This window comes from Adiantum capillus-veneris, chromosome 7, assembly GCF_014529385.1.
Source record: "Adiantum capillus-veneris isolate H3 chromosome 7, ASM1452938v2, whole genome shotgun sequence".
Classification (NCBI taxonomy): Eukaryota; Viridiplantae; Streptophyta; class Polypodiopsida; order Polypodiales; family Pteridaceae; genus Adiantum; species Adiantum capillus-veneris.
The window spans coordinates 56,693,861-56,721,045 of NC_140937.1; the positions used below are offsets into that span (position 1 = coordinate 56,693,861).

At 43.4% G+C, this 27,185-nt stretch overlaps 2 protein-coding genes and 1 pseudogene across 2 annotated transcripts; 1 reads left to right on the top strand and 2 right to left on the bottom strand.

Annotated features, from left to right (window-relative positions):
* Positions 1–354: 354 nt before the first annotated feature.
* Positions 355–25,434, top strand: LOC147453895 (dihydroorotate dehydrogenase (DUF3598)). The gene is made up of 5 exons (XM_086515966.1): positions 355–817; positions 23,212–23,724; positions 23,806–23,889; positions 23,961–24,100; positions 24,186–25,434. The coding sequence occupies exons 1-5, from the start codon at positions 413–415 to the stop codon at positions 24,625–24,627; spliced, it is 1,584 nt and encodes a 527-aa protein (XP_086372092.1). The 5' UTR covers positions 355–412; the 3' UTR covers positions 24,628–25,434.
* Positions 18,964–19,482, bottom strand: LOC147453896 (uncharacterized). The gene has a single exon (XM_086515967.1). It carries the CDS (start codon positions 19,480–19,482, stop codon positions 18,964–18,966), a length of 519 nt encoding a protein of 172 aa, XP_086372093.1.
* On the bottom strand, positions 20,058–21,158 carry LOC147453897 (uncharacterized; annotated as a pseudogene).
* Positions 25,435–27,185: the final 1,751 nt, after the last annotated feature.

The window sequence follows — 27,185 nt, forward strand, 5'->3', positions numbered from 1 at the left end:
ATTGGATGGTCCACAATCAACAATGATTTGGGACCATAGAGCCCCTCCACAAACGGAGGCGTCGAATAGTGCCGACTAATTGACACTGTCGATTTTGATAGGCGGATGTGAACATGTTGTGAGCTTGCATGTGAACTTCGCAATCGACGTGCATTGCATTTTGGTGGTGTGAATTGGATGTGAACTTTGCGTAAACCCAAAGTGAACTCAATGTGAACTAGGATCGCGGGTGGGTCAAAACCACTCAATATAATGCTATCGTTTCCCTTTCATAACAAAACGTGTGCTCAATTGTAGGGTAAGAAATTTGCTTTGTGAGGGGCAGATCATGGGATCAAACCTCGTCCAACCAAATTTTTCCTTCCAAATTGGAACAACATTACTAGCGTGGAAGAGGAATTGTTCAACAACAATGGGATCGTCACCTCTTATGAGATTGGAGTTCCCGAGTGGGTGTGCAGCTCACAAAACACAGGTAGGATTCTTGTCGAGAGGTCTGCCATCTGCAGGGTTTCGCAGCAGCCGCAGCAGGAACACTGTGTTTGTGCGTGCATCGAAAGGGGCAGGCGGAAAGAAGAGCAATAGAGGCAGCGCCAAGGCGGCCACCAAGAAAAAGGAAAGCCCTTGGATTGATGCAGACAATGACTCCCAAAGCACAATTAGCAGCAAATCAAGGAGGACGGCGCGGTCGCGTTCAAGCAGATCCAGCAAGTCACAGACGAAGTCCTCACCTGCCCCTGCCCCTGCCCAGGGTGACTCTCGAATCTTGGTTTCTGGCATCATGCCTGTGGAAGTGGAGGAAGTCTTGCAGACTGGGGTATTTGATTTTGGCTTTCCTTTTATGTCTCATTGCTGCGTGATTTGCTTGTTCCTACCTGGCTGGGTTGATAGTGGTCAATGGTGCCATGTGTTTTTATGACTATTCAGATAATTATAGAACAGGCTGAAATAGAGCACAACATATGGTGAGAGAGAGAGAGAGAGAGAGAGAGAGAGAGAGAGAGAGAGAGAGAGAGAGAGAGAGAGAGCAATGCAATAACTCAAGAATGAATGGGGCCATATACAAAACGATAACAAGGGTTTCTTACATATTTACCAAGTAGAAAGTTGAAGCAAGGGCCTCTCAACTAGGAAATGGGCCAAAATGGCCTTTAAAGCTTATTGAAATCCTAAAAATGTGACATAATCGATCTCAGAAGCCTCCTCTTCAAGAATAGATGCATGGCCAACACCAACACCCACGTGTTGAAGAAGATGATCTAAAGCAGGCACGGTGAGAAGGTGTAAAAACAATTCAAAAGGTGCCTGCTTTAGATCATTGTCATGGTAGGACATTCCCCAAGCTGTTACAACCGTCTCAATTTATCTTTCAACAAAGTGGTAATGGACATCAATATGCTTAGTCCGACACAAACAAGAAAGCAATAGCATTTGTGAATTCGAGTAAATTAGGGTAGTAGATGATGGGGAATGTTTTTCATAGCCTCTAACAATATATTTAAGTAGATGTTCCACTTAAAGTCCGTTCTTTAGGTCACCAATTGATATAAGCTCCAAGATATAATTGTCTTCTAAGGTACATGCATAATAAAGACGTGACACAAGAGGCAATGATCAAAAGAAATGAGGTCAATCTATGAACGGCATGAATGCTTGATAACACGATGCCTTGTGTAACAAACTTGGACACTCCAAGTCAAGATTCTACCGCGACACAGCAGAGATTCACTCCAAAACAGTTCTCAGTTCACAATTGATTCGACACGGCCTGACGGAGGTTCGTGCTTAAAGATATTGGCCCGAAAGATTGACGTCCCTTTCGGTATTTGTTTTTGTATTAATCTGTAACTCAAAGTACAAGGGAGTGGGAGGGTTCTCACTCAGACTCTGCGTCCAGATGCTCTGAAGAGTGGGAGCCCAACCACTTATTTAAAGGTTTACAAGGGATGCCAAAAGCAGAGCCCCAATAGCTTCAAATTCAAAAGCTTCTATTAAAATCAACTTAAAATAAAGCAATTTATCCAAAAAGCTTTCTCTAAAGCCTTGCATAGGCTTCAACTGCACAAAAAGCATCTTTCCGTACAGCCCTGCCACGTCAGCATGTTCTCGCAAATTGCACTGCAAATCACGGAAAGCCGTACACTGCCACGTCAGCACTCGCAGCGTGTTTTCCGGGCTGTTTCCCTGCTGCCCTGTTTTGGGAGTGTGTTGCCACATCACCAGTTTGTGACATACCCCCCTCTTGAAAGGAATGTAATTGCCCTCGATTACGCCTGTAAAACAGACAGAGGCCATAAATTGTCTTAGCAGACACTGACTGTTAGTACCGACGCACTAGGAAAACACATCTAGCACATGTACCGATCGACAGTCACATCACAGGACATCACATGACAAATCACATTCAAAATTCATTCGGATCTCAAACCATCATTAATCGGCAACGTATTTAGCAATCGCATCTAGATCCAGTCGGGACCTCATTAACTAATCCTTATTGCAATCATGTCTATAGAGATCGTATCAGACCGAAATGCTGCAGTCATTTCGTCTATCAATTCCTGCACTTAGACAAGTGGAGAACAAATTAGTATCATATTATCGGGAATCCCAGTTCTTAAAGTCATACAGCAGAATATTGTCAGCTCACAGATCCCTGAAACTCAAAAGAGACGTCAGTGACTTTAGTATCAAAAATCGGGGCAATCTATTGACAAAGGAGTGGAGCGATTCCCCTCTTGTGCATACCCGCTGCACCAAATTCCGCCCAAGCTGAGTTCGGGGTTCTATTTGGAATAGGCTATGTTAAACCAAATGCTTCAAGGTAAAGGTTCACAATCTGAGGAGTATTTGCCAGGTCCTCCTCCTCCATCCACTTCACATCCAATGTGGCATAGTTCTTGAATTTAACCAAGAATTGCCTTATCATTTTACCTTTTACCTTTCTATCTTTATGTGCCAATATTTGTTCTGGAACGAGTATCTCCTTGTTTTCCTCCACTTCGGGTTGCTCATCTGGCTCCCCATCATCGGGCACATCGCCTTTAAAAGGCTTCAGGAGATTCACATGAAAAGCATTGTGAATCCTCCAAGTATCGGGCAGCTTGAGTCTAATGGAGACATCATTTATCTTTTCTTTTATCTAGAAAGGTCCATAGTATCTAATGCTAAGCTTTGGAAAAAGCAGCTCCTTTCCCTTTTTCTTTGTCAGGCGTGCCTTCTCAAAACGTAAGAGCACCCAATCGTTCTCCTTTAATTCAAATCGCGATGATGTCGATCTGCTGCCTTTTTGTGTCTTTCCTGAGATTTTTGTAAAGCCTCACGGACCTTGGCAAAAGCTGTGTCCAAGTCCCTTGTATACTAGTCGGCTTCAAAAATCTTATCTTTTGTGCTTAAGAAGGGTGGAACCTTCGAAGCACCTTCAATAATCTCAAATGGTGCCTTCCCCGTCGAAGAGTGTATTGTGTTATTGTAGGCAAATTCCACCAAGGGCAAATACTTTTCCCATCGAGTCTTCTGATCCGAAATGTAAGACTTTAATAAATCCAGTACGACTGAATTTGCAATCTCAGATTGCCCATCTGTCTGCGGGTGGAAAGATGACGAGAACTACAACCGCGTGCCAATGTTCTCCCAAATAGCCTTCCAAAACAAACTCGTGAATCGGGGATCTCTGTCGGAGACAATTGTCTCAGGCATGCCATGTAATCTGAATATCTGGGCAATGAACAGTCTCGCTAAGTGATCCGGCTTGATTGTCTTCTTCATTGGAATGAAATGAGCTTGCTTGCTAAATCTGTCGATAAGAGTCCAGATAACATCGTGCCCACTGTGTCTTCGGGAGATCAAAAATGAAATCCATTGCAATACTTTACGAGGGGCGGTTGGGTATGTGTAAAGGCTGTAACAATCCCCGTGCTTTATGCCTGTCAAACTTGACCTTCTGGCATACCAAGCAATTGCGTACAAAATCGTCCACATCCTTCTTGAGTCTCGGCCAAAAGAAGTATTTCTTCACACCTTTCAAGGTGGTATCAATGCCGAGGTGACCCGTATATGGTGGATAGTGGCATTCGGTTAAAACCTTTTCCCTCAATGGTTGTGTAACGCACAACATCGTTTTCTTCATCAAGTAGCCATCCTGAATGGAATATCCCGCTACTACCTCCCCATTCTGTATTCGCCCGAATACATCTGCAAAATTTGGATCTGTGGCGTACTGATCAACCATGTCCTCGAAGCTTCTATGGTGTATCGCGGAAAATAGCCAGAACCAACGTCTTCCGGGACAAAGCATCTGCCACCAAGTTCTTCTGTCCTTGCACATGGACAATCTGAAAATGAAACTGTGACAAGATGTTTGCCCACTGCATTTGCTTTTTCGAAAGCTGCTGTTGTGACAAGAAGTAGCGTAAACTCTGATGATCTGTGAAGACTGTAAAATCGGTTCCGAGTAGGTAATGTCGCCACAGAGTAAGAGCATGGATAACCGCCAAAAGCTCTTTCTCATATATATGTGCTGTCAATTCCGGCCTTGAAAACAATCGGCTTTCATAGGCAATGACATGGCCTTCTTGCATTAAGACCGCACCCAGACTAAGCATCACAATATACTTCAAATGACTTCTGCAAATCCGGCAAGTCAAAACTGATCCTGTAGTCAATTTCTCTTTCACAGTTTGAAAGGCAGTCACCTCTGTAGGTCCCCACGAGAAAGGGACTCCTTTCTGTGTCAAGATATGCAAAGGGGAAGCAACCTCTGCAAAATTTCTAATGAACCGCCGATAGTAAGAACATAAGCCCAAGAAGCTTCTAACTTCATGGACATTCTCAAATTGGGCCAATCACCTATAGTCTCAATCTTGGCCGGGTCCATCTGCACTCTTGCTGTTGAGACGATGTGTCCCAAGAAGTGTATCTCCAGTAGGAAAAATTCACTCTTCTTGGGCATTGATCACCAACTTGTGATCTCGCAATGCCTAAAAGACCTGTATCCGATGATGTCTATGTTCTACCTCATCCTTGGAGTCACAAACTGTTGACGTGTCAAAGCCCTGAAGAATGGAGCCAACTTGTAGATGTTGGCCGAGGGGCCTAAACCCTAAGAAGAACAATTAATAGAAGAAGAAGTCCTACCAACTTATGAGGACCCTGTCCGATGGGGCCCCAGTGACATAAAGGAAGTAAAATAAAGCAGGACCCACGCAAAAATTGATGACATGGCAACTGTACGGATGCTCCGTGTTTTTTCGCTGACTGCTGACGCGGCAGTTGTACGGAATTTCGCAAAACACAATGGCAGCTTTTTGGCATTGCTTTTGGACCATAAGCTTTTGAGTTTTGAAGGCTTTTCACTGTAACTGCTTTTCAGGCCAAGGGCCTTTAAATATGAGGTTAGGGCTCATTCTTTGGCATGCTTCTTGGAGGAGGTGTAGAGATTGGAGTACCGGCTTGTACTGTGTTGATGCAATATATAGAAATACCGAAAGGGGCGCCAGGGCCAATACTCTCTGGGGTGGAATTCCGCCACTCCGTCGCGTGTCGTCTCTCTCTCTCTCTCTCTCTCTCAGTTCAATTGCTATTGAAGTGCTAAAAGTCTGTTCAGTCTGTTCTTTTCTATTGCACGAGGTGCCCGTCCTGTGACAATGGTATCAGAGCATCAGGCGTGTGCTTTTCTGAAAGCACACCGGTCCTACAAAAGAGCAGACAAAGCCATTGGAATTTCTACTTGAATTTTACTTGAAGTATCTTCGGGTCCCGACCCGAGACTTATTAGCCACTCCCACCCTTAACTTCATCGCGCATCGGGTGCGCTCCTATCTTCATCGCTCTGTCTTACAGGGCATAAGCCATAAAGAACCCGATACATAGAATTCATGGATTCATCAAAATATTCGCAGTTTCTGCTCAACAAACTTTACGACATTCTTTCGCGGCACCCGCAGCAGAATCTTCATATGCTGCAAAGTTTTTAACAATTTTTGAACTACATGTTACCCCCTTTGATGCCACAAGTGGTACCTCCTCCTCCAGCATTAGAAAGTACGAGAGCTTCCAACCGGCAACCTTCTCAGCCGTCTTTTCGATCGGGGGAGTCTTCAGGAATATGGTGCAGCCATCTGACCCTGATCAAGTGCAATTGCCTTTGCCATCGCCATTGCCACCACCTCCACCATCGCTGCCACCAAGCTGCAATGGTTGGAGCCCATATGGATACCCTTATTCTAAATACCCGGGATATGCGCCTAACCATCCCCAAGATTTCAAAGATGGCGGCACGACAGTCAAATTTTTCACTTTTTCCGGGGTGAAAGATCGCAAGAAAGCATTGCAGTTCCTACAACAATTCGACAACATCTATGCTTTGGGGAACTATACAGAAGAATCCAAGATTTCTCGAGCAGTGGGATTTCTTAAAGATAATGCTATGCAATGGTGGAGTTCAATCGCGACACAACCGCATGCTCCAAGGACCTGGCAAGCTTTCAAGATAGTTTTGCACGTAGTTACATGACTTCGATCTTTGAAGTCCGGATTTTGGCAGAGTGGGGTAACTTGAAAATACTTGCCACCGAAACCATGGACGACTATAACCAAAGGTTTCTCGACGTGTACCTTTCGGTGACCTTCTTTAAGTTTCATTTCCTTGGAGGACCAGTGCGTGCGCTACACCATTGGAGTACCATCACCATTGCAGGAATATTGTCTTTCCATATGGACCATGCCGCGGTCGGCTACAAGCTCATGAAAGGAAAGTTGGAGTTTACCACAGAAGAACCTTTGGCCACTAACCAAAACTCCCGGCAACAATGAACAAACTCTCGAGAATCCCGTGAAAACCAACCTCAACGGCCTCATCTGACACAACGTCAATGAGACGCCTTGATGCAAGAAGGCCGATGCTTCGAATGTTTCCAAACAGGGCATACATTCAATACATGTCCTGAGCGAGCCTCGACATCCTCAATGCAACCTTCCGCTCCCACGTCAGACAGATCCCCGGGGCCACCTCCGGCCAAGAAGGCTAGACCTACTATTGGACTAGTATCCGATACCCGATATTTATGGTATACACCTCGAGAGTTTTAATGAATTATGCAGAGCTTATGGAAAAGTCAACGGCTTGAAAGCCCTTATTTTCTTTGACCCCGGAGCTATGGAGAACTTCATCCATCCAGAATTCTTGAAGCAGATGCACTTTGATTATGATGCAAAGGGTGGAGAAATTGAAGCTGAGCTAGCCATGGGGTAAAGTAAGAAAGTGGTACCGCTCATTGGTGCACTTCCAGTGACTATACAAGATTATCATGGAAAAGCCGATTTCCGCATTATGAAGTTGGGCAATTGTGACGTTCTCTTGGGCATGCCCTGGCACGACAAGAATGATGCAACTCTCCAGGTCCGGAACCGAACCATCACCGTGATGCAGCAGGGCAAGCGAGTTGTCCTCAAAGTTCGGTTGTCCGAACAAAGCCCTGAATGACCTCTCTAGTTGTTTTCTAGTTAGATACTTTTGAACATTGTTTGAGAGTATTGTTTGAAATGGATGCTATCTGTTTTAAACCTGTCTTGGTGCCGATTTGAATTGTTTGACTCTGGTTTTAAATACTGGTTTCAATGATTGGTGATTTTACTCCCGGGTGGAGAAGTGAGAGATACTGTTTTGGTATTGTTTGAACCTCGGAACGACGCAGGCCGATGCCTGGCCAGCGTTTCGTTGTATGTTTGAAAACCTCGGAACGATGCAGGCCTATGTCTGGGGAGCGTTCCGTTGTATGCTAGAAAACCTCCAAATGATGCAGGCCGATGCCTGGGGAGCATTTGGTTGTATGCTTGAACCTCCAAGCGACGCAGACTGCGGTCTGGGGAGCATTTGGTTGTATAGTCCTCTGAGCTCATGGCCCGGACCTTTTTAGGTTATTTAGGGGGTGATGAGGTAGTCGTTGAGTAGCTTCATACCTCAAACAATTTGTCTCGAGGAGTGCTCAGTGGCGCTGTTTGTTGTGTCTTGTAACATGCATATGTAAGCATTTGTGTTGCATTGTGATGTGCCAACTATTGAATGTTCCTAACTGGACGAGATTGCCTGGGTATGTAATTTTAGTGCATCAAGACACCCGTGGAAGATCAATGCGGTGTGGGTGTGATGGCATAATTTAACTATGCCAACATATCAAACAGTTCCGATCTGGACGAAAGGAGAAGCCAACTCCTTGATCAAAAGAGCCGAAAGGAGAAGCTAACTCCTTAACAAAAAGAGCAAACTGATTGTCCATCCGAAATTTTTGAGCTAACTTGAGTTGTTTTGCAGATATACTGTAATCGCGGACGATTACTTTCTTTCAAGAAGGGGGGATGTCACAAACTGCTGACGTGTCGAAGCCCTGAAGAATGGAGCCAACTTGTAGATCCTGGCCGAGGGGCCTAAACCCTTAGAAGAACAAGTATCCTACCAATTTATGGGGACCTCGTCCGATGGGGCCCCAGTGACATAAAGGAAGTAAAATAAAGCAGGACCCACACACACACTCACGCAAAAACTGATGACGTGGCAGTTGTACGAACACTCCGCATTTTGCGTCGGCTGGTGTACAAAATTCCGCAAAATGCGATGGCAGCTTTTTGGCATTGCTTTTGGGGCCATAAGCTTTTGAGTTTTGAAGGCTTTTCACTGTAATTGCTTTTTAGGCCAAGTGCCTTTAAATATGAGGTTAGGGCTCAATCTCTGGCATGCTTCCTGGAGGAGGTGCAGAGACTCGAGTACCGGCTTGTATTGTGTTGATGCAATATAAAGAAATACCGAAAGGGACGCCAAGGTTTGGGGCCAATACTCTCTGGGGTGGAATTCCACCACTCCGTGTCGCGTGTCGTCTCTCTCTCTCTCTCTCTCTCTCTCTCTCTCTCTCTCAATTCAATTGTTATTGAAGTGCTAAAAGTCTGTTCAATTTGTTCTTTTCTATTGGCACGAGGTGCCCGTCTTATGACACAATAATGTCATCAAAGAAAAGTGCCAACAAAGATCTGTACTCTCTGAGAATCCTGTCCATCATTCGGTTAAAAGTCGTTGGAGCATTGGTAAGGCCAAAAGGCATCACCAAAAATTCATATAAACCGAAGGTCGTCCGAAAAGCTGTCTTGTAGACATCTCCCGGTACAATTCGGATCTGATGATATCCACTTTTCAAATCGATCCTGCTGAAACAAGAGGATCCCTGTAGTCTATCAAGAGTATCATCGATTCTCGGATTTAGAAATCTGTTCTTGATGGTGATTTTATTGAGAGTTCTATAATCAATGCACATTCTCCAAGATCCGTCTTTCTTCAAAACCAACAACATTGGAGAGCAGTAAGGTGAAGTACTCGGCTGGATAAGACCCTTTTGCAAAGAGGTCTTTCACTAGGTTCATAATCGATTCATTTAGGGCTTGGCTCATACAGTAAGGTGGCCGGTTCGGTGGTGTGCTTCCAAGTATTAGATCAATAGTACGATCCTCAGGACGAGCTGGTGGCAACTCGCTTGGCAGGCCCTCAAAGAAATAATCAGCATGTGAGGAGAAAATCTTGGCGTTCTTTTCGAGGTCAAAACATATTCGACCTTTAATCATTATTCATTCAGCTCTCTCCAGAAAATCGAATCAAGTACAATCTCTATGCCTTCATTTGTTAAAGTCGCTTTCTCAACCTGATAGTCAACCACGATGGTGTTCTTGTGCACCAAGGGATTTCGAGGAGGACGTCACAACCTCCCACGAAGTTTGCCAATGATCGGTGTAATGGAAACATCCTGTCCGTGTGCCGCTAGAACTACCTCCGCCTGTGGCCTCAGCGTGTCGGACGTAATTCCAAATTGAGCCGCCAATTCAGGCGAAAAGAAGTTGGCCTTGGCTCCTCCATCAAAGAAAATGAGGGCTTCCTGATCTCACTTTGCCCTAAGTGTGGCAAAGTTTTGTACTTTCGTTCATCTGATTCGGTTCGGGCCCCACGCAATGTGGTATCAGTTCTGCTTTCATCTACCTTTTCTGCCACATTCCTCTGCTGCTCTGGAACTTTGTGGCCTGTGTTCAATCTGTTCTTGCTGTGCCCTTATGGGGCACTTTGCGGAGATGTGTCCGGGAACATTTCCCCTCTTTGAGATAGATAACCCTTTCTCTAAGAGTCTGTCGGGGACGTGTATCTTTCTTTTCTTTGTTCTGGGAACTCTTTCTCTTTCTACTCTCATTGTGAGAGGTCTGTTGGGTTTTCTGAGTCAAGATCTCATCAGTGGGGTAAGTCATTTCCTGAATGTATCGCAAAACCCCGTTTCACATGACCCATCAATTCTTCAAAAGAATTCAACTTTTGTTCCAAGCAGTAGTCTCAGATCTCTGTAGGAAGTCCGTAGCAAAACCGCTCAATCTGTTCCTTAAACAAGACCTTCGTAAATGAAGAGGTTGGTAGAAAAGAGTTCCAAAATCTCTTGCAATAAGCGTCCAAAGAATCTCCCTACGTCATCCGGAGATAATTCCAAGCAGTTCGTATATCTCATTCGTACTCCCGAGTTAGCCAAGAAGAAATAAAAAACCTTTTGAATTTCCAACCATTTAATCGGAGCTTCCTTGTTCATTAGAAGGGTGGACCACCATGTTCAAGCATTTCCCTTGAAGAAAGCTTCAAAATCAAAAGCTTCTTTTAAAATGAACTTAAAATAAAGCAATTTATCCAAAAAGCTTTCTCCAAAGCCTTGCGTAGACTTCAGTTGTGCAAAAAGCATCTTTCTGTACAGCCCTACCACGCCAGCATGGTGCCGCAAATTGCGCCGCAAATCACGGAAAGCCGTACACTGCCACGTCAGCACTCGCAGCGTGTTTTTCGGGCTGTTTTCCTTGCTGCCCTGGAGGTCCGCTCCTTAGAGAGTCGACTTTACTTGGAAAATAGGATTACAAGGAAGGAGGAGAAAGTGTTTATACTTTTTATGTTGCGCATGACGAGCTAAGGGCTTTTGGCTTCTATCAAGAGTTTGATGTTCCTTGCTTGGGAGGAAACCTCAATTTAGCCTTCGAACTCGAGAAAGCCTCTTTGTTTTTGAAAGGCAATGCTTCACATTGGTGGTCTCCATTGTTGTCACGGCGACAAGCCCCTAGGGCTTGGTTGGAATTTAAGCACGCTAGAGCTATTTGCTTGGCTTACACATCTTGGAGTTTTGGAGGTCATGTCTTGGGTTTCCTCTTCTACATCTTGTGAGAGCTTTTTTGTGGCTGTGCTCGGCCTTGTGAGGCTTTTCGAGATTTTAGGCATGTGGAGGGTTTTTTTCAGATTTGGTTCGATGAGCCTCTTGCAGCCGTTATGGTGGGTACCTTATTTTTTGGAGGGTTTTTTCCAAATTTGGTATGGCCAGCCTCTTGTGGCGCTTTTGGTGGGCGCCCTATTTTTTCCATATTTTCCCACATTTTTATGGGTCTTGGGTGTAGGGTGTGGGCCATGCATTTTTGCTTGGTCCATATATATGGAGAGGAGGTGCCCCTCATTTTGGCATATTGAGAGCCTTGTACTCTCTTGAGCTAGCAAAGTTTGTTGCCCCGTAGGGCTTGTCCACATTGTCTCCATCTTCTTTCTCTAATAATTTTTTTCTCTGGGGTTCTCTTCTCACCACGTCTTCTGTTGCATTTTGACATGGTATCAGAGCCTAGAATTGACGATGCCTAACCGATCCGGGGCACGAGGAGGGGCTGGTCTAGGCCGCGTATGAAGACAACTCACATCGAGGTACAATTGTGTATTAGAAACCATCGGCAATTGAAGTCCATGAAGTATCAAATTGAGAAGATGCAAGAGATGCAACATGTGATTCATCATTCTTTAGGTATGGAAGTTGATCTCTTTGGAAGATATGCTATAATCTAAATGATGCATTTGACTCGTGAGTATAGTGCTTTCTTTTCGGCCTTGATGACTTTGGGAAGGACTAGCGATTTGACATGCAAGGAGTTGTTCCCACAATGCTTAATCAAGAGAACCAGTTACAAAGGTGCAGATTCAGTTTGGCTTAGAGACCCTGGCTAGACAGTCGTCCAAGAAAGGAAAGCAAAAGCAAAAGGCACAAAAGGATGATTTGGTACTGGTGAGAGATAAAAAAGGAGGCGATTTCTCAAAAGTGTGGAGAATAGGGGCATATCCGGAGAAATTGTCGGAAGAAGTCAAATTTGGACTCGGAGCCCGTTGAGGCGGCTACTGTTGCATCTGTTTCGGCCTTTACACACTTGGCTCACCAACCGTCATCTTTATCAGGTACTCACAAAAACTTGTAGATGGATAGCACCCTTGTCAGATTTCTTTCTCTCAAGCGGTGGCTCCTATTGCCTTGACAGAGCCTAGAGGACCTATTCAATCTTTGGAGGATGGCGTGGGAGATGAGTGAAAGGTTGTACATCTATGTGATACTCGAGCATGTAACGTGTATGTTGGCTTCTGACATTGTTAGCCGGATTTTGGAGAAGGATGGCTTGACTAGTCCTCAGAGGAGTCGGGGCCGTTCTCTAACTTTTCCTATAACCTATAGCTATTGATTACATCTCCACTTGGCATGGTGTGTCTAACCAGGACAAGCACTCTCGAGTATTTATGAGAGTAGGATCAAGTTGGAACATTGTTCTATGAGATGAACTGGTTTGCTAACCATCCAGAAGGTCAATAATTAATCAGTATCCGGTAGTTCTCCAACAAATTACCTGCTCTTGCGGGTAGGGCAGCCGAAAGAAAGGAACCTTTCCAAGATTTCAAGAAGAGTAAAAGCTTTCGCTAAGCTTGAAGCATAAACCAATTAATGAAAGCTATGGCAGTGCTTTTCACACAAGTGAATGAACACTCTCTTTACGAGGGAAGGAACAAGTGACGGCTATGGCCTGTGCTCGAGGAATCCAAGGATTGAAATCCTAGTTTATTTGATGAGCGGGTTTTGCTCTAAGATCGAGCCAAGGAATCGTCAGGTTGAGCGTCTTCGCTCTAAGGATCTTACGAAAGGAAGGAAATCTTCCGATTTCATAAAAGCTTTGACTCTAACATAGCATTAGTTTTATGTACACTTTCGGGTACATGGATAACACACAAAGATGCAGACCTATGCCAAGGAACTGGACGGGAGTATGTTATACTCTCTTGAGCGCCTTTTTGCACGCAAGGATATTTTGACACAAGAATCTCTTTGTCAAATGTGTTCGGTTGCTTTGAATTTCTCTATTGAGAAGGGGTATTCTAATGGTCAATGATTATCAAGTACGCTACTACAGTAGCAAGTTATGGTTGTAGCATACGCTTCTCCATAAACAGGTCAAGTACCATTAGCATAGTGCTAGTATGAACATGAGCTATTTTGTTTGTGCATGTAATGATCGGCCAACCGTTTCAAAATGAGATCTAAAGCGGGTTGCCCTTAAGTGGGCCGAGTTTGAACTTATGTTCACAGAATAGTCTGGCTAGAATTTTATCTGCCTAAGATTTTGCGAGCAGTCCTAGATGCTTGCTAAGAGAAAAATTCTTGACGATTTCCGCAAGAAATAGACGCTAGTAGGCGTAAAGAAAAGAGTACACGTGGTAACAACCCGCTCGAGGAAAAAATGCGGAAAGACGTGTGGCAATGCACAAGGGATCTTCGGATCAGAACAAACGACCTGGAACAAGAACCTTCTTTAAGGTGATCGCATACTCTATTTGTGAAAGAAAGACATCGAGATTAATGCTCTATGACTTGGGCATTCCCTATGTGGGAGGACACAAGAGGTTTAATAACCTCACGATTGAGCAAAATTTTGAATTTTTTCAGTTTCTCCCCGGCAGTTCAGTTGGATCTGTACAGCTGAGGACAACTGTTTATAAGTGAGAGGGATGTTGCTAAATTGGCTTTATCTGACAGAATAATTCTAAATGAATTGTTGGATTTATAAGTGAGGGTTTTCTCGCTTGGAACACCAAGGAAAACTAATTCTAAATGAATTATTGGAATTTTAGTGAGAGTTTTTCTCACTGGAGACATTCGAGTACAAAGTATTCCTAGTGCGTCATTCAGAGTAATGACGAGAGCACTGTTTAAGGGAATATCCCCATCCGGGAACGGACATCTCTGCGTCATAGGATGGGTGACATAGAGCATCGCGAAGGAGATTGTACTGTAAGTTCGGTATTCGTGATGCGTCACAAGGTGGGTGACAGGTGCATCGGAAAGGGAATATCCATAGTTAGGAGGAAATTCGGAACCGTGTTAGAATTGTGCACAAGGAAAAGCAAGCACTTGAATGAAGATGGGTTCAGAGGAAACTTTGAGGAAAAACAAATGCTTCTTGAGAAAGCGGGATTGCTTTTCGGGAAAGCAGATGCTTTCCCGCGAGGAAGTCTGTCTGCATTGCAACTGTGAATGTGATTGCATCCAGGGACGCCTGGGAAGTGCTGTGAAAGCATTGTTTTTAACTTAGAAGGTTTTATTGAGTTTTTGGACAGATTCAGACCATTTTTAAAGGTGACCGGCTGCCCACTTAATAAGTGGGTAGCCTATGATTAAATAAAGCAATAAAAACCAGCCATTGATTTTTCCCTCTCTTTTTTTGGCAGAAGAGCCAAAAAAAAAAAAAAAAAAAACCGGCCGCGATCTCTAAGCAATCAGCCAGTGCTCCGCTATCTTTGTGATGGCCAAGGAGCTATAAAAGCATCACACGTCCTCCCCCAGAGGTGTACTTCCTCTTAGTGAGGGAGTAGGAGCAGAGGAAGGCATGAGCCTCTGTAGGAGAAAAGCGCTCTGAGGAATTAGAGCCAGATTAGCCCAAGGGTTTGGTACCCAAGTTTGGGAAGTAGATCCACGGATTGGAGAGAGGTAGTCTCTCAAGTTGTGATCCAGAAGTTGAGATTCCCAAGTAAGGACTTTGTGTCCGGGAAAGCAGAGTTGATCTGCGGGAAGAGGACTCTGGAAATAGAGTCGGAAAAAAAGTTGCAGGGATGTCGTGCCTTGAGTCTGGAAGGTGAGCTCCAGAGGCGAGAACCTTGGTTCTCGAGGATTTGGAATAAGGAACGGAAGTTCCTTGGAATAGGGTTTTGCCCTAGGAATAGGAAGCCGAGGCTTCCAGGAACCATCAAGTCTTATTCTAGAACGAACGTATTACACGTTTGGTTCAAGTGCTTGTATAGACTTATCCTCAGTAATAAAGATACTATTACGGGGGGAGACCAGCCCATCTTCTGGTCCCCAATACTGCACTCTCTCTCTCTCTCTCTCTCTCTCTCTCTCTCTCTCTCTATATCCTCTGGCTTCAGTATTAAGTGATAAATTCTATTTATCCGAGTATATTCTATATTGCTATGCACTCCCGTTTGTGACAGTGTGCACCCTTTATCGTCAGTTTTTGTGCATCAACAGTGTGAGACTACATTTTGGCACTCTCTCCCTCCCCCCCTCCCTCAGAAAGTTTCTCTTTACCGCAACATTTTTCTTTGTCTAGCATTTTCCTCTCTCCGTGCCTTGGCATTTTTGTAGATCCCTCTCCATCTGTGCCTTAGGCAATTCTCCTCCTGCAGTGTCCTTGGAAATTTATGAGATCACCGTGATGGGGTTGCTCTTGGAGCTTCCACATTCGGAAATTGCTATTGTCTACCATCGTGGACGAGAGGTTGTGTAACTGTTGCCACTTGTTGTTTGACTTAGTAACACATTATTTTGTTGTTTTGATCTCTAGCGCTTCTAGTATTTTTACTCTAGCTTGACAAATGCTAGCCTTTATCATGGCTGAGTATGCTCATCATCTCCGGAGGGTGATAGAAACTCAGCTCGTTGGTTTTGTAGCGTATGTTCAAAGCATGATTGACCTCTATACAAACCTGCACCTACTCTTGGGCACTGACGACGTGAGTAGGGATGTCATAGCTGTTGTCTAAACTATGCATGATAAAGGTGATAATTTTGTTCTTCCTGTTTGGACAAGCAGCGAAGTTGAGGTCACATATTGTCAAGTTTGGATCTTTGCTCTTTGTAGGTTTGTAGTAGTATTCATTTTTAGATTTCGTATTTAGCTTATGTGAGGACTTAAGAATTTGTTCCTTTAGAAGTTGTTGTTTGAAGTTTGATTTCTAGGATTAAGTTTTTAAGATGTCTTATCCTTTTTTGTTTAAAGTTGAGTACTTGTTTTAAGCCAAGTAAGCTACGTCAACTTATTTGTGCATGCCTTTTCTAAAAACATTTGTAAGTTAATAATGTTTCGGTTTATCTAGTTTTGTTTTGTAGCAAATAAAGTGATTTAGTCTGTTTGTTGTTGTTGTTTTTTTTTTTTAAATTTGCCTTTTCTTTTTTTGTGTCCCTTGCTTTTATAGTTTTATGAGTGCTTTATTCCCTCTTATAATTCGTAAGTTCGGATTGTAAGCGCGAAGAAGGGAGCACTGGAGGATGCGCGGCTCGAGGAGTGCAAGCTTGGGCTGAGGACAGGAGGGCGAGAGCACAGAGAGCCAATGGCGTGGAGGCTCAAAAACAGAGACAGAGAGAGAGCTTGTACGATTTGGGGGAAAGACCTTATATTCTTTGTGGTCTTTGCCCACTTTTATTATAAGTGACTTTAAAATAATGTCTAGGCTCAATGTGAACTTCGACAAAGTATAAAATGTACAAAAGGGAGCCTAGGCCTTGGGCATTTAGGCCTTTAACCCAACAACCTCCCACTTAAAGGCATAAATGACGCCTTTAAGCTATCCAACTCCCACCATCTGCATGCAATGCTCATGTTGAGCCTTGGCAAGACTCTTGGTGAGAACATCTATAGGGTTATCCTTTGTGTTGATCTTAGTCAAGGTAACTAGATTATCTTCCAATACCTGACGTATGAAGCATAGTTACCCGGAACGCGGAACGGGAATGGCGACGGGATCCCCCGCGGAACGGGGGAACGGTGAGGGGTCCGTAACGGAAAGTTGCGAGGCGGGAGGCATAAAAACACCCAAATAATGCAATTTTAGCTCTATGTGATTGAATAACAGTAGTGTCAGAGTCCTTTGACTCTAACACACACAAAAAACTTGATTTGAAGACCATTCAATCTTACTATGGCCAACGTGTGTCGTATAGACTTGAGAGCTTGAGGGGGGAGGGACTCGGGGAGAGAGAGAGAGAGAGAGAGAGAGAGAGAGAGCCTTGTCGACTCTAGAGTCTAGAGTCTAGACTAACGAGGCTAGAGCTTGAGAGTCAAGACTCGAGACTCGAGAGGGTAGAGCTTGAGCTTTGACCCTTGAAAGCTTGTGTGCACAGTGAAGGTAAGGGGTGGGGGGAAGGGCATTTAAGAAGGGGGAGCCTCACAAGATAAAGCTCAAAAATCTGAAAATCTGCCATTCCCAATCGTTCTGGGCCATTCCGAGCCGTTCCGGTACCAAATCCCCTTGCAGAACGTCTAGCCGTTCCGGCGTTCCCAGCCCATAGGGGGGCGTTCCCTGGTAACTTTGGTATGAAGTGGTACTGCACATCAATGTGTTTGGTACGTGCATGAAACATGGCATTTTTGGCCAAATAGACAGCACTTGGCTATCACATCCCAACACTGGAGTACTAGCAGACATGCCAAGTTCTTTTGCAAGTCTGCCTAACCAAATGGCTTCTTTAGAAGCCTCAGTGGCTAAAATATATTCAGCCTCAGTAATACTCAATGCCACGATTTTCTGCAACCTAGAACACCAAGAGACTGCACCACCAGCAATAGCAAAAACATATCCACTGGTAGATTTCCTGGTATCCAAGTCACCTGCCATGTCTGCATCACAATATCCATGCAACTTTAGGTCACTTTTGCCGTAAGAGATACACTTTGAGTTTGTACCTAACAAATATCTCAAAATGCATTTAACAGCTTCCCAATGTGCTTTGCCAAGATTCGACATGTATCGACTAACAACTCCCACTGCATAAGCAATGTCTGGACGAGTAGCAACCATAGCATACATAAGAGAACCACAAGCAGATGCGTAAGGGATTCCCTTCATTGCTTTCAATGCCACCTCATCCTTTGGGCAATCTGCTTTGCTAAGCTTAGTACATGGAGGTAAAGGCACTCCAAGAGGCTTAGCAGCCATGTTAAACCTGTCCAACACTTTTTCAATGTACTTTTCTTGAGACAAATACAATATGCGTTGGTCTCTTTGCCTTGTAATCCTTACTCCAAGAACGTGTTCAGCTGCCCCAAGGTCTTTCTTTGAAAACGCAGATTTCAGCTGTTGTTTAAGAGCATCTACAGTGCTTCTTTTCTTCGCAGCCAGCAGCATATCATCTACATAGAGCACAAGAATGATAGGGCTGCCATCTTCATCAAGTTTTGTGTACAAACAATGATCTGCATGGCTTCTTTTGTAACCATGTTTGAGCATAAAAGCATCAAACTTTCTGTACCATTGTCTAGAAGCTTGTTTCAGCCCATATAAGCTTCTATTGAGCATACATACCAAATGTTCCTTTCCATGAATGACAAAACCTTCGGGCTGCTTCATGTAAAGCTCTTCTTCAACATCACCATGCAAGAAAGCTGTATGTACATCCATTTGGTCTAACTCCAAATCAAGGACAGCCGCTATGGCAAACAATACACGTAATGTGGCCATTTTTACTACAAGAGAGAACACTTCCTGAAAGTCTATGCCCTTGGTTTGAGCATATCCCTTTGCAACCAGCCTTGCTTTATACTTGGGTTTTCCATAAACCGTCTTGATTTTGTACACCCATTTGTTAGTAATGGCCTTCCTTCCCTTGGGCAATTCCACCAAATCCCAAGTATCATTAGCATGTAAAGCTTTGATCTCTTCCTACATAGCAAGCTCCCACTTCTTACTGTGCTCACATGTCTTAGCCTCTTTATAAGTGAGAGGCTCCCCTTCATCTGTCAGCATAATATAATGCAAAGAGGGATCATATCTACTCACATTCCGCCTTGGATGAGTAGAACGCCTCACCCAGTGATCCACATTATTTGGAAATGGGTCTACATCAGGTGAACAATGATATCATCAACAAAGGGTTGCTGTACATCATTTTCAGCTCTGTTTTCAGCATTGTTATGTGGCTGCACATGCCCTTCAGGAGCTTCATTTTGCTGTCCAACATCATCTGGCTCAAACACCACTAGTTCATAAACATTTTTAGCCATATGTAGTGCATCCCGAGGGTCAAAATTAGGCCTAATAGGTGGTTGTACATGCTGAAATTTGACCTTCTTATGGTCACCATTAGAGGCACAATTGTTTTTAAGTAGCCTTGCCTCATAAAAAACAACATCTCGGCTGCGTACAGCCTTTTTGAGCTGAAGTAACCAAATTTTGTAGCCCATTTCACCTTCTTCACCGTATCCCATGAAGAGGCCTTTAATGGACTTTGCATCCAACTTACTCCTCAACTCAGGCCTTACATGCAGAAACGCTTCGCAACCAAAGACGTCGAAGTGATCATATGAAGCAGGTTTACCAGACCAAACCTCTTCAGGGATGTCACCTTTCAAAGACATGTGAGGGGATCGATTACATATATGCACTGCAGTTTTTAGAGCTTCTCCCTAAAATCCATGAGGGAGATTAGCTGTGGATAGCATGCATCTCACCCTCTCACATAAAGTCCTATTGTATCTTTCAGCCACACCATTAGAAGAGGGGATGTATGGAACAATAAGCTCCCTCTTACTGCCCAAATTTTCACAAAATTTGTTAAATTCACCACTTGTGAACTCACCACCATTATCCGTACGCAAGCATTTCAGCTTTTTACCTGTCTGGGTGGTCACAATTGCATGAAATTTCTTAAACGCAGCAAAGGCTTCATCCTTAGATTTGAGCAAATGAACCGAGATTTTTCTAGAATGATCATCAACGAAAGAGACAAAATAATGTGCACCCCCCATAGATTTAGTGGGCATGCTATAAACATCAGAATGTACAAGATCAAGCACATTAGATTTGCGAGAGACCCGGGAGTAATAAGAACTTTTCACTTGCTCGCCATATTGACATTCATTACAAAAATCAAGCTTTGTGCCTTTAGCATCAAGCTTGTTCAAATTACAAAGCTTAGTAAGGTCTTCTTGGCTCATATGGCCAAGCCTCTTATGCCACAACTCCATATGTGAGCTAATTTCAGCCAAAGCAATAAATTTACCCGACAAGGCCTTTCCATGCAAGCAGTAAAGTGTCCCTTCCTTGTACCTTTTACAATCAGCCTTGAGCCTTTTGTCATCTTCCATGATCCTCTTTCAAACAAAATGTTGTAACCATGCATATCCATCTGACCAACAGAAAGCAGACTCTTCTTGATTCCTGGCACATATCTAACATCGTGCAAGACAAGCTCATTTGTGCCATCTATAGAAAGATGCACGTTGCCAATACCCTCAATGGAACATGCATTATTGTTTCCAAGGTAAACATGGCCATGGCTGCCTGCAACAAAAGTAGAAAAGCACTCCTTGATAGGAGTCACATGAAATGAAGCATCGGAATCAACTATCCAAGTGTGGGATAATGCATCATTAATAGTCAATAAAGCATCAATTAGATCACTCTTGGTGATCTGCATATCCTGTGTATGAACATTGAGAGAGGCATCAAACTTATGAGCATCATCAACTAACAAAGTGACACATAAGATGTCTTCAACATCTGACAGCTCCTCAATAACAACACTAGAGACTACATTGGCTTTCTCTTTGTCCTTTGGACTGTCCTGTGCATCTGTCTTTATCTCCTTCTTCTCTTTCTTTTTGTCTCCACCGTTCTTCTTTCTTTCCAATTCTGCCTTATACTACCTGTAGTTGGGTTTCTTGTGACCTTTCCTGCCACATTGATAGCATGTCACATCACCCTTGCCTTTGCTGGTATTTCCCCTTTCTCTACTCTTACTCTTACTTCTCTGTGCATAGGCATTCTTCTTCTCTGTCCTGCCTCTAACCATGTTGGCTGAGCCACCTCCTTCTCCACTTGCTTTCCTCCCGATTTCTTCATTCAATATTGAACCCCTAACTCCATCAAAAGTCAAGTTGGGATTATTTGACAGTGAGACTACCAATGTTTCCCAAGAATCAGGTAGAGTCATCAGCAAAAAGGTAGCTTTGAGCTTATCATCAAAGTGCCTGTAACTGAGATAGAGTGCCTGTAAACAATGACAAATGCTCTGCAGCGCTCTTGGACTCATCTAATTGCATGCCAACAAGTTTCCGCATCAAATGCACCTGATTAACTGGGGTCGTATTTCTCATACGTTGCCTTCAATTTCTCCCACAACTCAAACGCATTGACAAGACCCTTGAGATCTACCAAGATCTCGTCAGAGACGACCATTTTAATGTAGGTAATGGCCTTCTTGTTCAATGTAAGCCATGCTGCATCTGACATATCTTCTGGCTTCTCTGCTTCAAGTGCCTTGTCACAATCTTTAAGAAAGAGGATTCCTTGAATCCTATCCTTCCAAAGATCAAAACCTGTTCCCTCAAACCGCTTGATTTCGTAGAGATTTTTAACGTCAGTGGAAGTTGATGCCATAGTTGCACAAACAAGAGGGTTTAAATGCTGAAATTTTTGGGCAAAATGCACCAAAAAATAGCATATAACCTCACCGCAATGTGCACAACAGCTCCAAAGTGTCACAGAAGCAATGTGAGCCAAAAATATGCAAGTTTAGGCAAGAATAGCAATTTCTGAATTTTTTGTGCAGAAAATTCAGCAAGCAAATTTTTGCCCAAAAACAACAAATGTTGTTTTTAACTTCAAAGAGTGTACATAATGCAAAAACACAGTCTTTGGGAGTATGTATGGACAAAAGCCCCAATTTTTAGCATAAAAGTGCAGAAAATTGACTTGAAAAGGGCATTTTGCATCCAAAACTTGCTTAATGCTCAGGAATTACAGCATTTAATACTTTCCCCAATCCAAATACATCAAATGTACATTTGCATAAACCTGCGTAAATCTGTATTTTGCCGTAAAAACCTGTTTTAGAATCTGTTTTTCAGCAAATTTGGTTGATTTAGGGTAGTATGGACCAAGTACAAGTGTTCCCACAACTTAATACATCATGAGAGAACCTGTACTTTGCTGTAATAACCTGTTTTTGACCTAAAAACAGCCTGTTTTGGGCTGCTTTGGCACTCTAGGTATCCCCGGTGATCCCGGAAGCAAGGGGGTTCGCGATAGAAGTGGAGATTGTCGCAAGAAAACACCTTTTGCTTGCTGTCCAGCCACTTGCGTAGGTCCTTGTGAAACCCTAGGGCTCTGATACCAGATGTAAGCACGAAGAAGGGAGTATCGGAGGATGCGCTGGCTCGAGGAGTGCAGGATTGGGCTGAGGACAGGAGGGCGAGAGCACACAGGGCCAATGGCGTGGAGGCTCGAAAACAGAGACAGAGAGAGAGCTCGTACGGTTTGGGGAAAAGACCTTATATTCTTTGTGGTCTTTCCCCACTTTTATTATGATTGACTTTAAAATAATGTCCAGGCTCAATGTGAACCTGGACAAAGTTTAAAATGTACAAAAGGGCCTAGGCCTTAGGCATTTAGGCCTTTAACCCAACACAGACTATTCTGAATGTATGAAGGTATATAATTGTTGCGACTGTTTTCAGCAATATCCATCCACCTTACACAGCCACTTTCGATAGTGCCATCAGATGATGTCTATAGCTCGGTGGTTCGTTTCGACTCATGTCCATAGGCAGTCCAGTCAGCTGGGAGAACATGCCTCGTCCTATATTTCAGGAGATCATGCAAATCATTAGAGGAGGCTCCCATATGTACACCATACTACACCCCTACATCATCACAGGATGAAGCTGATTAGGATCGCCATTTTCATGTTTATGTACTCTCCCAGGCATATAGTTATGCCATTGAGCACCCAGTGAGTAGAGCGCATCTAGCCCTCATGTATCCCCAGACTATTTTATATCATTTTATACATTGTATCCTACACATCGACACCTTGTTCATGGTTTTGTCGCATAGGTCACTTCTCTTTCACCTCTATGAGAGGTTCATCAAAACTTGTTCTCTTCCTCTCTCCTATTCTCCCACATTGTCTATAGGCAATGTGGTCAATTTTATCTTGTGTGTACACTTGCGCACTATGCTATTAATCCGATACAGTTTTTTGCTTGCTTCATGCATAAAAAATTTGTAGAAGATTCGAAAAGGACAAGTACTGATGTTTGAGGCACAAACGAATCTTATCAGGCTCTTGGGTGTGTGAACAGGAACCTGCTCTGACTCCATCTTGGCAAACATTTGTGAGCAGTTTGTGTGGGGTATGGAGGGGAGTTGGAGCAGCTTTCTCTCCTGTAACTGCAGAGATGGAGGCAATTGCTCTTGGAATCCAGGATGAAATGCTTTATGATAGTCGTATCCTAAGTACAATTGAGGAATGCAAGGGAACAGGGATGAGTCAAATTGAAAGGAAGACGGTTTGGGCTGTCGGAAATCCCTCAGGTGAACAGGGTCAAGAAACCCTTCGAGTGCAGGAGCCATTTTTGCTACCTCAAGAAATTCCAGATAATACAGACGGCAATAGGTTGATGATGGAGGACATTGAGGACCTTGGTGTTGAGCTGTTGGAGGACGGCACACTAGAGTTCATGGACTCTACTTCTCAATCACGAAAGGCATCAAGTGAAAGCATAACTTCAGACCTAGAAAGCCCAGATTTGGTTTATGATACAGTGATGGAAGAAGACGTACTGGAATTGGAGCCTGGCCTTGTGTATTTTGAGGTGAGATTGTGCAATAATACTGTCAAGTGGTTGATCTAATTGTCTCAAATTTGTTTGCCAATTTTGCTTCATTATCACCAGGATGGAGCTTATTCACGGGGTCCCTTGACTTTGTTAGATGGAGATTCTGATGGTCTGACTTCTCCTTCTTTTAAGATTGAACAGGTGGGTGCTTTTCATCAGATTGTCCTCCACTTTAATTCGTTGAAATCCTAACTAAATGCACGCAAATACAGTGTCTTGTGAGAGGTGGGCACACTAGGCTTCGTTTAGTGCATACGATAGCTGTGGAGGAAAATGGTGAATCGATCCAGTTACTTCGTGTGGCCGTGTACAATGAAGAGTGGATGGGACCACATAACATGAAGTCTATTAGGTGCAACTGCCAACAAACTTTTGCTGATTATATGAGTCGGTACATACAGTGTTGTGGATGTCTGAGTTTGTTTGTCTTGATTTAGTGATTCAGGAGGACACCATCTAAAGCTGTTCTCTCAACATGCACGTCTCAAGCCCCAAGAACTTATTGGCTCATGGAAGGTCTTTGAGCTAAGTGCTACTGCTGTGCTTGCTGACAATGTAGAGGCTGGAGAGTCAAATCAGAGACCTCCGTATGTATACATGACTACAGAGACGAAAAAACGTCGCCTTTTACCAGAACTGCCTTTGCATTTTTCTGATGAGGATATAATGGACATGCAAGACGTTACTGTTATGTGGCTTCCAGGGGGCATCAGTGCATATGTTGATGTGAAGGACGATGGGATGCTGACAGTAGGGGTTGGATGGTATGAGAACGGAGTTAACCTTGTCATGGAAAGAGATTACAATACGGAGGGAAATCTCATTGAGGTTCATAACAAGTCTGAAGTTAAGGGCGGATGGGTTGGTGGTCGCATGTGACTGTTCTCAGAGTATACCGGGTAGCAAGTGGAAGTTCATGCTTGTGCTGTCGACTTAAGCTGTTATGTGGTATGACTGTAAAATTTTTTCACCATGCTAGTCAACATTGCCGAAAAATGAGGATGCTTCAAGATCAGGAATGCTGCACAATTTTGTTTTGATACAGTTGAACCCTCATGCAATCAATGTGGCACTATGTTCTCCCTTCCTTAGCTTGTTGGTGGCTTACTTGATCAGTAATGCACTGATGGGACACCCGCTGAGTGCCATCCTCAATCCAAAACGGATGTAATATCAGCAATGGTTAAGCTGTCACTATGCAGGTCAGAGGACGGCATATTCACAAGCTCGATAAAGTAATTTTATTTGTCAATTATATGCTGTGTCTTGGATTGGCATGAGACAGTATATTCCAGATTGGTTCAGCACAAATATGTACATACTCAATGATCACTTGATCTTATGACACAGAAAGGCGGTGACTATTGCTTGGTTCTACACGCTGTTTGGTTCAGTACAAAAAAAAGTGGACAAGTTAATGTACATACTCAATGATCACTTGATCTCCGGTTATGACACAGAAAGGTGGTGGACTATTGCTCGGTTCTACACACTGTTTTCTACTTGTTTATGGTGCTCGAATTTGTCCTGGCTGCTTAACAGCTTTCATGTACTTTAATTTTTATACCTAAGGTCCAACTCAAAACGGCCCGTGTACTGTATGCATGTTTCTGTTGTGTGAAAGCATGCTGATACATTGGACAATCGGTGATCATCTTTGTTATTGAATGAGTGCCTTTCTTTGAAGTGTGGTGCTTGATGTAGTTCTCACTGCTCTCACCTACTACTAGTTCCCTCTGGGTACTTTGATCGAGCCTGTCTTTTATTTCTCATCTTTCTTTCCTTGGGCTAAGGCGCCACTTTTTACCTGCTTCAGGAGAGCTTTTTTCATCTGGCCTGTTTCAGTTTTCCACTTATTGGCCCTTGATGTTTAGGTTTATCAGTTTTTATTGTTTCTTAGTGTAGCCACTGGCTCAGTTGTATCATCGATCACATGCTTTAGCTCGGGGACTTGCCTTTCTGTCAGCTCGTTTTTGTGGCACCTTGGGGGGCAGCAGAATATTGACATAGCCTTGTTTTGTGCACACACACACAGAGAAAGAAAAGAAATGTTATATTACCGTCTTAAAAGGCCAAAATGACCTATGAGACCAAATTGGAGGGTAGGTATCCAGGGTGGTGTCAAAGATCAAAGGCTCGCATCGGTGGATGTTGAATGGTATCAATATCCTCCATAGAGAGGGTTTGCATCAGGACGACTCCTGTGTCTTGCCAAGATAAGTTTGATCTGTTGCTGAAGTCTCTTTGTCATTGTGGGTCTTTTGGATCTCGCAATTTCGACTGCTCGATCATTGAGTATGTTTCTACTGTTGATATGATATGTATCTTCGCTCTTTGGCTGCTCTCGTCTATGCTTTGGCATGAAAAAATCTGTGATTTGACTCTGGGTGTGCCTCTCCAAATCTCTCTCTCTCTCTCTCTCTCTCTCTCTCTCTCTCTCTCTCTCTTTGTTCAATGTCGTTGTATCTCTATCAAATATAGACCTAGGCATATCTGGTTGTAGAATCATATGACTCTAGATAGAGGTCCAAACCCCTCTTGAAGTGGCAATGGGAGCGGCCATGTATCTCATAGTAGGTTGTACAGTGGCATATGCAATGAAGCTTTGTCTCTGGCTCTCTTTGACATAGCTAACAGAGTTTGTCCGCCGTTGGGATGCCTCAATTTGCTTGGGGATAATAAATTTGCAAGCTTTTAATTTAGAGCTTTTTTAATTGGGTGCTCAAATAAACTTATCGTATGTGAGAATGATCCCAAACATTGAGTTTTTTAACATGATTTTACACTTATGTAAAAGTCTGTTGTAAGTGTGTAAATTTATGTTCCAAACATACATTTTCTTCGATAGATTTAGTATGTGTACCCATTCTATGCCACAGAAATCAAATTTTACATACTTGTTCTATACACATGTATAATCTTAAAGGATATTTAAAAGTGCATTAGTACTACATGCAATGCACTGTTAGTGCAAATTGTTTCTTAGCCATGAAAATTTATCTTTATTTTGCATAGATGTTTGACCTTTGTGTCATATGGCAATTTATCTTTATCTCTCATTTGTAATTGACCTTTACCTCATCATATGATTGGCTTTAACTTCCCCATTACCATACAAGGCCCTCTCTCTCTCTCTCTCTCTCTCTCTCTCTCTCTCTCTCTCTCGTTGTTGGTGTGGTAGCTCACGGAGTGCTAGCAATGTTCTATGCTAAGGTTTGGTTGGAGTAGCTGTTGAAGTGGAGGTGAGGTAGCTCATGGAATACTAGCAATGAACCATGTTAGGATCACATTGGAGTAGCTGCAAAAGTGATAACTTATGGAAAAGTGCTAACAATGAACCATTTTAGGATCACATTGGAGTAGCTGCTAAAGTAAGAGCTTATAGAGGAGTGCTAACAAAGCAGAATGGTAGCCAATGGAGGTGAGCATGGTGTGAA